The 15,258-nt window shown below is 37.9% G+C and overlaps 1 protein-coding gene across 1 annotated transcript; it reads left to right on the top strand.

Annotated features, from left to right (window-relative positions):
- Nucleotides 1–1,002: 1,002 nt before the first annotated feature.
- On the top strand, nucleotides 1,003–9,941 carry LOC112684986 (protein spaetzle 4). The gene is made up of 5 exons (XM_025556730.1): nucleotides 1,003–1,158; nucleotides 4,964–5,109; nucleotides 7,837–8,304; nucleotides 9,226–9,348; nucleotides 9,415–9,941. The coding sequence occupies exons 1-5, from the start codon at nucleotides 1,129–1,131 to the stop codon at nucleotides 9,695–9,697; spliced, it is 1,050 nt and encodes a 349-aa protein (XP_025412515.1). The 5' UTR covers nucleotides 1,003–1,128; the 3' UTR covers nucleotides 9,698–9,941.
- The last annotated feature ends 5,317 nt before the right edge of the window (nucleotides 9,942–15,258 follow it).

Raw genomic sequence — 15,258 nt, 5'->3', positions numbered from 1 at the left:
TTATTAAAAGTTGGGAAACAATGGTTCCTTCCCAGTTTATGACAATCGTTATTACGCGAACCTTATAAACTTTATTTTTGGTATATTATATATTTATATATAAGTGATCTTTATAAAACAGTTTTCGTGATATCGATACCATAAAAATGAGCTCATAATCTATAAAAAACCGTTAAAATCGTTCCTTTCGCCCCAAACTACAGTGCATTATATTTGAGATACAATTTTATGTTTTTATAAATAAGTTCTGTAAAGTATTAAATATACAAATAATAAAATTTTAAGTATTTATTTAATTAAATTTATATTATTATTCCATTAACTTATAGCCTATAGGATAAGTAAATAAATTAATGTTTTACGATCTTTAATGTTATTATTTCATTGGGTAAATTGAAACGTTTCGTGTTGTCTGTTTATCATCATGACATCATCATTCATTACTAATCCTTACATGTTTTGTTCCGAAAAAAATATTTTATTGACAGTCTGTCGTCCATAAATATTAAATTTTTAAATATTACGAAGTCGGCAAATTCAAGCAGTTGCACCGCCTTTTCAAAAGTTGAAATGACGCCCCTGGTTCTCGGTACGGCCTTACCGCGTGCACGCGAAACGGATAAGGTCACTGCGACGCGTCTCGACCACCCCAACAACCCCCTGCACCGGTGATGCGCCACTGCGGGTAGGCAACGGCCATGATAACCCGGAGCGGCGAGCCTACACGTAAACCCGTCTCGTGCGGACGGCCGGTGAAAGTGAGCGGCGGGCCCCCCCCCCGGCCGGCGGTGCGTGCGCGTCCGTGCGTGTTACGTGCGCGGGCGCTTCGGACGTGACGGCGGCGCGGCGTGTGTGGGAACGATCCGCGGCCGCCCCTTCGCCGCCGCCGCCGCGCGTCTTCGTCACTCGTTCTTGGCCGCCGCCGCTGTCCGAGTAGGCTAAACGTAACGGTATACACATTACACGTACTGCGGAGCTTGCTGACCCAGTTTCGTGGTCGCCGCCGCCGCCGCCGCCGCGTCGGTCCGTCCGGTCTGCCAGTCTCGCGTGCGACACCCGGCCGAGCTCAGTCCAAACCCATGTGCGTGGTCGCGCGCGCCCCTACAGTGTACTGCATGTGGACGACTCATGTACTTAAAGATACTATTCCTCTGGGCAGTAAGTACAAGCTATTATTATCGATTACCGAACACGGTTTTCTTACGTTTATTTTCTTCTCGACGTTTTCGCGCTTCAACGCCGGTCGAGTCGATACGTTTTTTTTTTTTTTTTTTTTGTTTTTCAACCTCGTTCGGTGTCCGATTCCGAGGCGACCGCTTCGGTTAAGACGGCAGCCGACGACCCGACCGAAAACGTTCAATTCGATTTCATTTACCGCGCGGCCCCTGTACACGGTCTTCTTTATCGACAATCGTTTCAAACATTTGGCGAACGGCGGGTCCAGCTGGTGCTTGATAGCTTCTCGGTGTCCATAACGTCGTGTTGAAAAATAAAAATTGTGTGCGCGCCACGGAACCACCAAATGTCGAGACCCGCGCGACCAACCGTACTACGCATGATAACAGTCGGTAAAAACAGTGACCAAATCGTTTATACGAACCGCGATTGCGGTTTACTGACCAATTGATCACAACGTTTTCAACCGAGAAGTAACATTGAATGGCCCAAGTGCTCCGGAAGAACCGGAAGTGATAAACATTTTTCAATCACTCGATACCATTAATGGATTATTTTTCTTCTACGGCATCCCTTTTTATAATTATAGACTAAGCATTAAATACGTCGAACAGCGCAGTTCGGTAAATAAGCTCATATAGTTTAATAGGTTTGTGATTGTTATTATAAGCGGGAAAACGGTACATGTGTACACGCGGACCCTTTATCCTTCGCACTCGTTTTCCTCCCGTGAATTATCCATCGTGACCCGTGGACAAAAAGATCGCCGTTCCGTTTTATTTACGTTCACATACCGTATTCCATGACTTAATTATTGGACGATGCGCACAGATCGTATAAATATCCTTCGTAAAACACGTCATATATTTGATACACGCATGTTTTTCGTTTTAAGATAATGGAAGTCTAATGGACATTCCATCGTACATACCACTTTAAGGTGTACGGAAAATTCCCGTGGGGCAGACATCCTGCACGATTGGTGGTGGACATGAGTATTTGTATTTGCGATACCCAAAACTGATTTTAGTAAAACCGCGTGCGTTGTCGAAGCAGGAAGAGGAAGACTAATGTACGTACACAGGCAAGGCAGGGTGAAGGTCGGAGCTTCACCTTTCCGGTGCGCGCGCGAGCGCAACCAAGTGTATACCAAACTGGACCGATGTCCTCGACCGAGTTATCTTCTTCAGTACCCGTATATATATAGACACATGTGAACTAGAGGCTTTGAAGCATTTCACCACGTGATGCAAAATAAACAACCTGTTACTCATAAAAGCATACAAGATGCAAACGATAGTGGAATACGTTATAGTCAATGTTGCAGTAGGTGATTTGACGAAAAATACGATGCAAATACTCACGTTTGCGTTGTACAAACCATACCTCTCTCGTCAATCATATACGCACGTATTCTTATACAACTGCAGAATCCCGCAGAGGTCTGCGGGCACAAGCACAAAGTTTATCGGTGGTGAATTGCCTAGATTGTCTACGGAAGCGATCGCCAAATAAATGTGTATAAATACATGCGCGGTCGCGTACGCAATAACGTAATATTTGAACTCTCATCCGATCGCGTCGCGTATTTTCCGCTGATCCCCGTTACCATTGCGTACTTTATTAAAATGCTTTGTTTTTATAACATGTACCTATATTGTTTAATTGCTGCACGTTTCCGGTGCGCGTGAGCGAATATCGGTCGCAACAAGTAATCGATCGGCGAGACTGGTCATAGATGGTCAATAAATTACGTTTAGATGCTGCGACGTCTAATTATACTGCACAGAGTGGGCCACCGTGTTTTCTTGATATTTTCTACGAACAGAAAAACGAGGGGACCCGACGACTCACCTTGTATATTATGTATAAATATGTTATTAATTTCTAAAAAATACGCACACGTGTGATCACGGCAGTTTTTTTCAAACGGAAAAATTTTAAAAAAAAAAAAACTTTACTTGAATATTTAAAAAAAAATAATTATTTATTATAATCAATCCATTTGGTTAGATACACACGCAGCTCGGATGGCTGTGCACGTGTTATAAATTATTACCAAAACATGTACTCGTATAATATATTCAATCTCTTGGACAGTTACGTAAAGTGGCCTTTTACGACGGTACTTATGGAACCGTTAGGAATAGAAAAATAGCTGAAGAGGTTTGACATCCTCACCTTTTCCCTTACTCCCTGCAGGCTGCATCATTGTATGTTATAATGTACAGTATACGCAAATGCACTCGCTCGCCCGTAGTGTTGAGTGCGATTTTCACGAACGAAACATGAACTACTCGAAACGTGACCGAATGTGGTCAGACCAGATTATAGCCCAAAACGTTGGTCATGAACCACACTCTGCAGAGGTCGTCGAATCCGCGAATTTATGTTGCGAAACTAGCGACGCGTGTACGTGTATTACAATAACGTTTCTGTTCAACATTAGATATTAATGTACAGGGTGACTTGCGAGGTCTTTATTGATCACGATATAAATTTATTTTCTACAAATATAATGGAATTATTTTTTTTTTCGGTTTTGTTTACAATATCGAAATTAAAACTCTCGGGTACCTTTATAACCATACAAGAATCGGTAGACATAGACGACCCTCGTCGTGGGATACTCTGCTCGACGTGTATGTTACTGCACAACAGCGCGCGTATTATATTTTTTGGTACTGCACCTGTACTTAATCGATTCATTCGTCCTTGCCGCGATAGAAACCGATTCAGCGTACAGCGAGAGGTCTTTGACTGTTTTCGCACGTAACGCGATATTATATTATACCGCTCTCCGTTGTAATATATGTTAATATATGTACGTTGTTATATGAAATCGTCGTCGCAAAAGTGTTTGGACGTGTATTTATGGCAAGATGATTTGCGTGGGGGGGGGGGGGGGTTGCATGCACGTGTTAATCACAGGGGTGTATTTAGACTTACTTCTAAGGGAGGGGGAAACATTAACAAATCAAATGTTGGTAATATTTAAATCGGGTGAATCCTTAATATTTGTGGTTTTTTTTTAATCTAAGTCACACCCACTTAGAATCGAATTTTGTGTAGTTCTTTTTTAACATATGTCTGTGTTCTGAAAGTTAAGCTAGTATTTTATTTGATTTTTCACTAAGTGCGGACCCGACAAAAAGGCGAATTCAGTATTCACAGCCACGCGTAATTTGATTTCGTTATAAAATGATTCATTTGTAATGTGCATCTCACATACTCGTACAATCGGTTCCTTACATAAGGATCCAGGGAGGGTGATCGTCCCCTTCGCCACCCCTAAAATACGCCCCTGGTTCATCGGAAACGTCGATCGGAAATCCAATCGTTTTCTTCTCGACGTCGGGGGCACCGTGACTGAACCCGGCCACAATGTGTCCGTACACGTTACATTACGATACACGTATGCTCGTGTACATCTATACGTGTTTCGCGGGACGGGAAAATATATTCGCTGTTCGTTCGTTGCAATGTTGGGGCACCTTGACATTGTGTGCACAATAAAAATCACTGTCGGCCGGCCGCCGCATGGCACAGTTTCCAATGCCAGCGTTTAACTTTCACGGCTCCTTTCTTCTGCCCGACATACGCCGCTCCTACCTATATAACACTCGAAGCGGGTCATATTTTCTCGAATATTACCGAAATAAAACACGCCCGTACACACTAGTGATTCTTCATTCTCCCTCCCGTACGATTTGATTGTATTACGTGAACCCGTACCATCAATAACAACATGCGACACGATGTAAACTGCGTTTTTGTTTTGTTTCAGCTGCCGTTGGAGCTCAATGGTTACGGGTATGACGGTTACAGTACGTGCACGAAACCGTACCGAAATGCAAAAGCAAAATTTCCAGATCTACCGTGCGATTTCAACTCTCAATCATGGTGCATGGTACCCGGATCGACGTACCCGTGGTAATGTATTCGCGAATCGCATTGTACGTAAAAGATAGTTTAGAAAACAAAAACCTTACTATTATCCAAAAACACGTAGGTTTGCCGTAGGTTATTGTTGTGAGCGAAAAAAAAAAATTGCCCATTATATTGCCTGTCATGATTTATGTAACACACGCTCAAAGTAGGTGAAAGTATGTCTAATGTGACATGAGCGAGTGAAAGTTCTAGATCTAAACAGTGAATTGCTTTGTTTGTGTGATCGGGATCTGATAAGACGCGTATTTTATAGGGACGTGGTGAAAGTATATAGTCATATTTATGTCGTCTTAGAATCTTTTCAAGGAAAACTAGAGTATTTCTATTACCCACAAAAATATCAGGATTCTTCGTCGGACCAAAGCTAATTAATTTTGCTGTCATCACGTTTCAGATAATAACTATTTTTGTACATCATCATTGTTAAATTATTCGGTTAAGATAATAATAATTTTAATTTAATTAAAATTAAATATTAATTTGATACATATCATTTGTAGTACTTTACTATTGCATAATTTATTGATTGTTCGTTCAACGTCATAGTAGTTCATGTTTAACAGTCCAAGAGATTATTTTAGTATCTTTTCACTTTGTAATAATTATTTCATTCTTTTATTACACTTCCGTTCTTTCACGACGCGTTTTGTACTGTTACTGTTTACTATTACTCAACTGCCATCGTAATAGCAGTTCTGCAATAATTTAAACTTTTTCTTTTTTTCCATAAAAACAATACATTTCTCAATAATAGTGTATTTAATAATGGTTAATATTTATTCATATAGTAGTATATCGTACTGATTTACACAATATGTGTAACAATTAATTAATTTGTACTAGTCTTATCGATGTTCTGTCATTATACCGTTAGGAACTTAGAAGTATTATAATTATTCTTTACTTACCATGTGCTATTTGCTATATAAATAATTACCTATCTTATATCTGCACTATCGTTACACACTTATTATAAAAAAATAATCATTGTTTCTTAAAATAATTGTAATTTTACACCAGTGGTCGTATGAACGTCTAATACGTGTTTTTTTTTATATTTCGTATCTGTATGTGAGTGCATAGAAAAAAATCCAAATTATCGAATCATGTTTTGTACGTAATTATGCGTAAATTACCCTTCAGGGGTTATTGTGAAGCAGTTACTGTAGTCTGCAGGTAGTTAATATTTTGACGTTAACCTGTACCTCATATACATCGCAACTGTACGAAAGTTAGGAAAATACTTTTTTGTGTTATTTTCTTATCATCCATAGATTGGTAATTACTAATTAAGATTTTAATAATACGATTAAAATATAATGGCAGGGAGTATTCAATGTTTTGTACTTATCACTTTAATATTAATGTATTTTTTTTACATGAATGTAACATTATGTTCAAATATATAAAAATGTCAAAATGTAGAAAAAAAACAGTCGTATTGATTATTTATTGCTTTATTTAAACATAACCATGTAATAGAATTACCTGTTTCTCAAAACCAACATGTAACCCATTGTGGTTAATGTAGCGCTATAAACTTATAAGCAACAAACAATTTTTCGAGTGGTCCGTATAATAATCGAGACGATATTACATAACCACTATCGTGTATGGTGATGGTATGTTATATTTATATCACGTATTCTAAAGTAACTTAATAGAACACGAACGGGTGATCCAAAAATAAGAAAAATTATAAATGTTATTCATGAATTATCGATGTATCTCGACTTCAATTTATAGGTTTATTATACCCACAATTAACACAACCTCGAGCATGGTCAACTACAACATGTTACATACTTTAATCTATAACTATACGTATACTACATCAGGCGGAACACCGTATTATAAATATGTACATGCAACAGTATTAAAGATAACTATATAATTTTGACCCGGAGGATACAGGTTATTAAACTATCGACACACTTAACTATTTAAGACTATCAAAGATTGATTGGCGACAACAGAGCTAGGTACTAAAATTACTTCGTATTATTAGTTTATGTTTGGGAGATAGTTTTATATACTTAGTGTAGATGTGTATATGTTTTCATAGCTATTCGAACAATGGACCGTTATTGGAAAGCTGTGTATCTGTTGTGTTTGCGTAACATAATAACATAAATAGCACTGTCTAAATGACCTTGAGACTAGTTCTAGACTAATGAAGCTATGTTACAAATCTCAATAGATCGATCTAAATCGACGTATTTAAATCTAGATCATACGTGCATTTCATCTCAAACGCGGAAAACTCGATTTCTCAGATTTCGACAGTAAATTCGACTAGGTATAGAATCCTTATGACATTAGTCTGTGTATAGATAGGGTTGAAAATATAATACGTCTAGATCAGTGGCGGATATAAGGGAGGATGTGGGTATCGGATCCCCTAGGTCTTTTTTTAAATACTACAAAATAATTTTCTTAGTGTGAAGGCGTTAGAAACGTAAAGAAATAATGATAAAATACAAATAATGATTTGTTTACACATGATCCTCCCTCCTCCAATACAAAAGTTATGTTTTTGTCACTGTCCAGATTATAGTGGTTTGTGATCGGCTCAGTGTAGAAACAGCTGTAGTTTTCTATCCTTTTGAATTTCACGTCGCGACGCGTCGTGTTCAAATGACGTACTGATATAATAATATTAATTTACACCTGACGTCTAATCGTGTATGCTCGTACGTATGTCCATAGGCACGCGGTCCGACGGTTCGTGTTCGAGAATCACGGTCTGATGAAACGCATGTACGGCGAACAACGACACATGTCGGTGTTGCGCGCCGAAATGGACACCAACGACATCGAAGGAGGCGTCTGGAACCGGCGCAGAGAGGAGTCGTCGTTGAACCGTTACGACCTGCAACCGTCACCGCCGGCGCCGACAACCACCACGATATCCAGCAGCACCCCTACCACCAGCACCACGACCAACACCACCACTACCGTCCAGCCGCCGACCAACACCACCCTGCCCGAGACCGTGTTCACCACGACCGTCGAGGACGGAGAAGAAGACGGCACGGACGACGCTACGGATGACGATCCGCTTGAAACCACAACGGAAGCGATATCGTCGACCCAGCGCACCGACCAGGTGGAGCAACCGGGATTCTTCAAGGAATCGTCGGCCACCACGGAAAACCCTCAGAAATCAAAAGGCATGTGAGTAAAAAAAAACCTCAACTATGAACTAAAAGCCTTATGACGTGTAGACGATAACGCGTCCTTTACTCCTGCTCAATATAACGATTGTTTTTGTACGCTCGTTGTAGTCAGTTTTTACGATGACTGTAGTTAAACAGCCTCAAAACGCATTATATCGCGTATACACGCAGATGCACAAAAATGAGGAGAGTTCCGAGGAAGATTGTAAGAAACTTAAAATGCACGTGATTGTTTAATATACGATTAAATGATACTATTAAGCGCAATTAGGAGTGGGCTGGAGCGGCTAAGTCCCCTCAAAAGCATTCAAAGCCTCCCCCCCCCAAAAAAAACCATGCAGAAATATATATTATATTTGATTACTATTGAAAAAGTAATAGTTATACTACTTTAAGTTATACTTGCCTTCCAATGAGCACATTTTTATAGAAGTTGAAGGGTGGAGAAAAAAGTTTCTGAGAGGTAGTGATTGAAAAATAAACGGGAAGAACTGAAGCCCCCCCTCCCAAATGTTTTAATCTAATTGCACCTATGCCATTTGGATACACGGTCAATTCCGTGGACCAATGAGGAGTTAGGATAAGAGAACGCTAACAAGAGTGGGATGATGTCCACGCGTGTGGTCACTGTTCCGAGACGAAACGGAGAATGCGAGGAGCGTATAAATTGTAAGGGTTGGTCCGGACGTAGCATTGTGGGTAGAACTGGAGGGAATAGTTATCAATATTTTTCTACCGTTTCGGTTCAGCAAATATTGTCTTTACATGTTCTCCGTACGTCTATATCTGCGTATCCTCTTTTCCAATACGATCACACCCCCGATTTATCTCACGTCACCCCCTCACCACCTCCACCATCGGTACACGTTTCGATGAAATAATACAAGTGGACTCGGGGTTTTTTTTTCCTTTTCCGCAGCAACGCTTGTCCGGTCAAGGAAGAAGTGGTCGCGCCGTTTTGGGCGAATAACACCCGGGGCGAAGTGCTAGCGCTGCTCAACCTCTACCCGTTCGAGCAGTACGTCCACTGGGAACGATGCACGTGAGTGGGATCAGTAAACGTAATACTGAACCGGTAAACACTTTTTGCCCGTCGCGCTTTGCACAGGTTCGAGAACAAGCAGATGTTCTGCCGACAGGGCTGCCGGTGCGAACAGCAGTACCGCCTGCACAGGCTGCTCGCCTACGACCCGTCCAACGACTGCCGCGGCATATTCTCCGACTGGTTCAAATTCCCGTCGTGTTGCGTGTGCCGCTGCTACGATCTGCCCAACGACCTGCGGATCACGTCGCGCAGTCCACGAGCCGACAGTGGTGTTGGCGGTGGTGGCGGCAGCAGCAGCAGCAGCAACGACCTCGACTCGTGGTTCCAAAATCCGTTGAACTCTTAACTTTTACTTTTCTTTAAAGCTTTTCTGTTATTATTACTATTATTATTATTATTATTATTATTATTTTTTTCAAACATTTTTTCTGTTTCGAAACGAACACCTGTCAAGTGTGTTCGCGCGTCGATCTAGAAGTTTTCGGCTTATAATTGTCCGTCTCTGTCCCTCGTTTGAAATGTTTATCAAATCTATTGTACATAAATATATATTGTAGTGTAAATATTATATTATTATTTATTATAGCGTATAGGCGTTTTTATATTTATGAATTTATGATAGTGAATATAACATATAACTCGTACGGTCTGACTTAACGTCGATTTTGGACCGTCGACGTTTACGATCACGGGTTACACAATCCAATCAGGTTTTACATTTTCTGTCGTGGTGCGTTGTGCAAAGGAAGTCTGGACGACATTCACATCAATTATCGCACCGACTTGAGATGAAATAAATAAATAAATACGGTTAGGTTAGATGTAGTATTATCAAGCAATGTACTTTTGACAAGAATGGCAGCAACATTTAAACGACACGTGTACCTCAATTGCCTATGCATAACGCCGTTTAAAATCGGCACGGCTCAAACGCAAATTAATTCGGTTAGGAATTCGGCCGAACGGTTGATTTGGTACGTTTTTATTGTTGCTGTTTGCTAACTTTCACTCGAGTAAATTCACTACTTAATGTAATAGTCATTATTATTATATATATATATATATTGTTGTAATAGAGGTGTTCTCAGATATATATTACTGATCTCCATAAGTATATTTTATATATTGTACAAACAGTTAACCGTTGTGGTGCAGAATTATTAGCATCAAGTATTAAAGTAATTACTAAATTTTTAGTTTTTTACTTATGACTAATGTAATCATGCAGTTAACGCCAAGATGAATTGATAGAATTTGCTTTATTTTCTCTAGTACCCGCTCGAGTATGTGAAAAAATATTCAATAATTAGAAGATTAATGTTATTCGCAAAATGTCAATGTTCTCATTAAGTATTGAAATGTTATAAAAACTAATTGCTTTGTTATTTCACTTTATTCTGATGTACTAATGTTTAATTAATGGTATAAGATTTTTTTTTTCTATGAATATTTAACTCAATGGTTTTACATATCAGTGTATATGTGGTTTGGTTGTCAATTGCGGTGTAGGTTAGTTAGGAATAACTACGAAAAAAAAAGTCGACTTATAGTTGTATTATATGTTATTAGAATCCAGAGCTATATGCCTTTAAATGATGAAAATTTTGTAAACACAGTTCTCAATTGTATTATTAAACATCAATCAAACGTTTTCGCCAACAGGTTATATTATTTAAGCATTTCGTACATTTTTCTTCTGATACCAAGTGGTCATTAAGATATCCCCGAGATCGTGAAAGGCTAGTTCAATGAATATGTTATTATTTATTCAAATATTGAAAAACATCGTTTGATAATATTTCAATGAGGGACCCACATATTAGTGTACGTAAGTACTCATTATTTTGAAATTCATTCAGTGCGTAATCGATGAGGTATATAAACAGGGGCGGAGTGGGCCGGTGGTCTACTGTTCTATAGGACAGTGGGCCGCTTCCTGTATAAATGTTGCCCGATGGCTGGTACCTACGGGTACGTTGGTACAAAATACTAAATTACAAAAATAGCAACTAGAAATTGAAACAGCCTGCTAAATCAGTATGATCAATAATCATAATCACGGTCTATTGTTTTCTATGACTGTCGTGACATCGAGATCATAGAATTGGAGCATGGTTATTACGGACTAAGATAATAGAGGGCGAGAAATGAATAGATTAGACGGTATTGGGGAAATTGTCATTAAATTCTGTAGAATTTGATGGCGCAACCAACATGCGTCTTCCAGGGCTGGCGTTAAGGGGAGGTGAAACGGGGCATTTGTTTAGAGCCCCACGCTTAAAATTTTAATTGAAAAATATTTTGAATGAAAATCTTATAAAATAAAACGTGAAACGCGTGGATCGCCTGGCAAATGTGATTTCTTGAGAAATCCATAACATAACTGTTAATGCATACACTTACGATTTTGATGGTATCATCTCTTTTATTTTTATTAATTTTTGTACAAATTATACACTTATAAATAAACGCACCAGTTTTTGTCATGGTGTTGTTTCGTTAGTCGTGTATTATGTGTTGCATAATACTGGTTAACAACAAATAATGTTATTCATATACAGGGATCGTTCATGCACTAAAAAATGCATAAATAAGCATGCAATAATGCACCTACATTTGATAAAATATGTAAAATATGCACTAAAAAATTCAAAATATAAAAACCGTTTGAACCTTACGGCGAAAATTCCGTGGTGTGAGGCGTAAATCAAAAAGACACAGTTGCCCGACATACACAAAATTTATTGTTTTCGATGAGCTCTCGCTACGTACGATCTGCTGTGTAATGTCAAATGTTTAAACTAACAAGTTACAATTAACAGGTAATAGTGGCGGCTCGTATTTAACGAACATTATTTTGTTATTCAATTTTTAATATATACCTAATCATAATAAAATCAAAATATTTTACTCTAATATATAAATATTAATAAATAATAATCAAATATTATAAAAAAAAAATCTGTAGGCGGATGGAAACCTCTTACACCCTCTCCGTAATTACGCCACTGTATATACATGCAGTGAACGCCTCTTATAACTTAAGGACCAGCATAATGTGAAATTTATAACCGAATGAATCTTATAGGCGACATGGAAAATAATACAAACAAAAATCTGAATACAATTACTAACTTTATTTTGCTTTTACTATGTATTAGCTATTACATAATACGTATTATATAATAAAATATTATTATTATTATTATTTCTAACAAATTATATTATATGTTAAAAACATTTATGATTTTAATTTGTTTTTTATTATTTTTAATTATTTTGGAAGGAAGTACTCGTATTGTATTTTAAAATTAATCATTCGGTGATGAGCAGCTCTCCTCATCATTTATAGAATTTAGATAGTCTTTTTTTGATGGTGGTTCAATTCCGACGTCAATAAATAATATAAATATAATATAAATAATTAACAACGTTGGTTTGTAAGAAAAGTATATAATATTAATCAAGGCCGTACCTAGACATTTTTTTCGGGAGGGTTCCAAAACATGTATATTGTAATTTTATTGAATTTAGATTTTAACTTTTGGTATGTGGATAAAAATAAGACAGATAAAGATTTAATCTTCTTTTATTAAAATTAATATCATATTTTCATATGATTTTATGATATAAAACTAAAAGCAGTCAATTGTTAATTGGAGCTTAAATCATTTTTGATTGAAAATATTTATGTTGGTATTAAAAATAAATAATTATTTTAATCATTCGTAAAATATTGAAGAAATTTAGGGGTCTAGACACCCTGGCCCCCCCCCAGATACGGCCTTGTAGGCCAGGTTCACATTGGCGAGCGACGAGAAAAAACGTATTTGAGGGACCGAAAGGGACATTTGCCTCCCCATGGGTCGTATTTTAAGCTGGAAAAAAATTGGGTTGATAAATCATATCGTGCTTCTTTTGCTTCTTTTTAATATTTTTATGAGCTTATTTCAGTTCCTATTATGAAGTATTTAATTGTTTTTTCAGTACTTACTTTAATGATTGTAGGTACCAGTGTCTGGACTTGAAATTTAAAAGTTTTTTGTACATATTTATGCATACCTCTATTTTCAATTTTTTTCCTATAAATGAATATGTTTTAAATTTTTACTGCATATTTTATCTGTTCTTTGAAATAGTAATTTTTTAAATTATATGAATAATAAATTAAATTTTTATATGTATTAAAATAATAAATAAACATTTTTAATACATTTATGAAATTAAATTTTTTGTTATGATATTTGGTTTTAAAGATAAGCATCTAAACTAACTATGTAATTTTAGAACAAGATCATCATAAGTATTGAGTTTTTCTGTCAATCTTTTTATTCGTTTTTTCAGATTTTCATTTTGAATTTGCTTTTCACTATATTTGTTATTCACCATGTTTAAATGTCTCTTTGCCTTCCTCGGAGTTCTAAGATGACTTGGTGATAAAACTTCAATAGATTTGGCAATCAACACCCTACGCTTTATTGGAATTTGACAATGGCTTAAATAATCATGGTCAATATTTAAAATGAAATAATTTTTTATGAATTACATCATAATTCAAATAATTGTTAATGTTATTTAATTTTTTTTTTACGAAATATATTATAGTTAAAAGAATTTTTAATGTTTTTATTAACATATTATTTACATTTCAGTTTTCAGTTATTTTAGCATACAATCTTCCATCTTTATTAATTCGTAATTACTGTAATTATTCTTCATAATTACATTTAGTTTCAATGTTTTTCTATAACGCATAAAAACTATATTATTAAAAATATTACTTGTACTAGGTATACTATGTATAAAAAAGAATTGACTTAACTATTATTGACTTGTACCTTCTTACTAAAAAAATCATAATATTTAATTATAATAATTATTATTATTATTATTATGGTTATTTAAGTCATTGCTCTTAAATATATTATATATTAACAGATGAATATCAATTCTATGATATTGATAAATTTATAAGAGATTTCAATTCTTGATATGGTATTCGCTCATGCACAGAGAGGTCACGGTTCAGTTCTGTGTTAAGACGCTCCTAATTTTCAGGAGCGTTTAAACACAGGAATGCACCTTGTGCATTCTGCGCATGAGAGTAATTTACTCATCACTATCGTAATGTAAGGCTGTTATCAATATATTATATCAAATCACTATAATAGGATAATAATATGAGTTTTGAATCAAACTATTCAAAATTTGAATATACTACATACGTATTTTACCTTTTTTATTGTGCTCCGACCATTTTAGTAAATAAATTATACATACCAGATACATTTGAAAAAAAATCAAAACAGGAATAACTATTTATATCCGTACGGGCAAACACTACCGCGCGACTCTCGGGCCCAATGGTCGGATCCTCGGCACGGTCGGCCGGGCACTCAATAGCCTGTTTTTCAGGGCGACGTTGGCCCGGTACGTCTCGCTCTGCTTCGCCTTCCGATTGACGTACGAGGACGCCTGCGGCCACCCGGGACAACGGTCGGGCGGTCCGCGGCCCGTTCTCGGCTCGGAGTACACGTTCTTGATCAACTGCCTGTTGCGCTTCGCGTCGGAATGCAGCGCCGGTCGAGCCGCCCCCGAGACGGTCCTGCCCACGCGGCACAAGCCGTCGTCCGATGAGGCGAGCGAACAGCATTTCTGCGGCTTCCCGACCCGGCCGCGCGTACCGACAACGTTCCCGACCGGGACCAGCTGACGGGCCCGTGGCGCATCCGACCACCCGGTCCACGTGCCGTTGCTGACCGACCCGTCGCGTTCCCGTGCGAGACCTGCACCCGGAGCCAATGAATTTTCCGCGTCCGAGTCGTCCGACGCGCCGCAGCCGTTCCGCGTCCCCGCGAGCCACACGGCCACGGAACGTCCATGGAGTGCTGCGTAGTCAACGCGTGG

Source organism: Sipha flava, unplaced genomic scaffold (assembly GCF_003268045.1).
Source record: "Sipha flava isolate LNK unplaced genomic scaffold, YSA_version1 260_pilon_pilon, whole genome shotgun sequence".
In the NCBI taxonomy this organism is placed as follows: domain Eukaryota; kingdom Metazoa; phylum Arthropoda; class Insecta; order Hemiptera; family Aphididae; genus Sipha; species Sipha flava.
The sequence above is the reverse complement of the archived record's forward strand: the minus strand, read 5'-3'. Positions and strand labels throughout refer to the sequence as shown.

What these genes read in the sequence shown, in the direction of transcription:
- LOC112684986 (XM_025556730.1), top strand. Translation starts at nt 1,129, where the DNA reads ATGTACTTAAAGATACTATTCCTCTGGGCA. An exon ending in AGATACTATTCCTCTGGGCA is followed by an intron (nt 1,159 to 4,963) that starts GTAAGTACAAGC and finishes GTTTTGTTTCAG; the next exon opens with CTGCCGTTGGAGCTCAATGG. An exon ending in CCTCAGAAATCAAAAGGCAT is followed by an intron (nt 8,305 to 9,225) that starts GTGAGTAAAAAA and finishes CCTTTTCCGCAG; the next exon opens with CAACGCTTGTCCGGTCAAGG.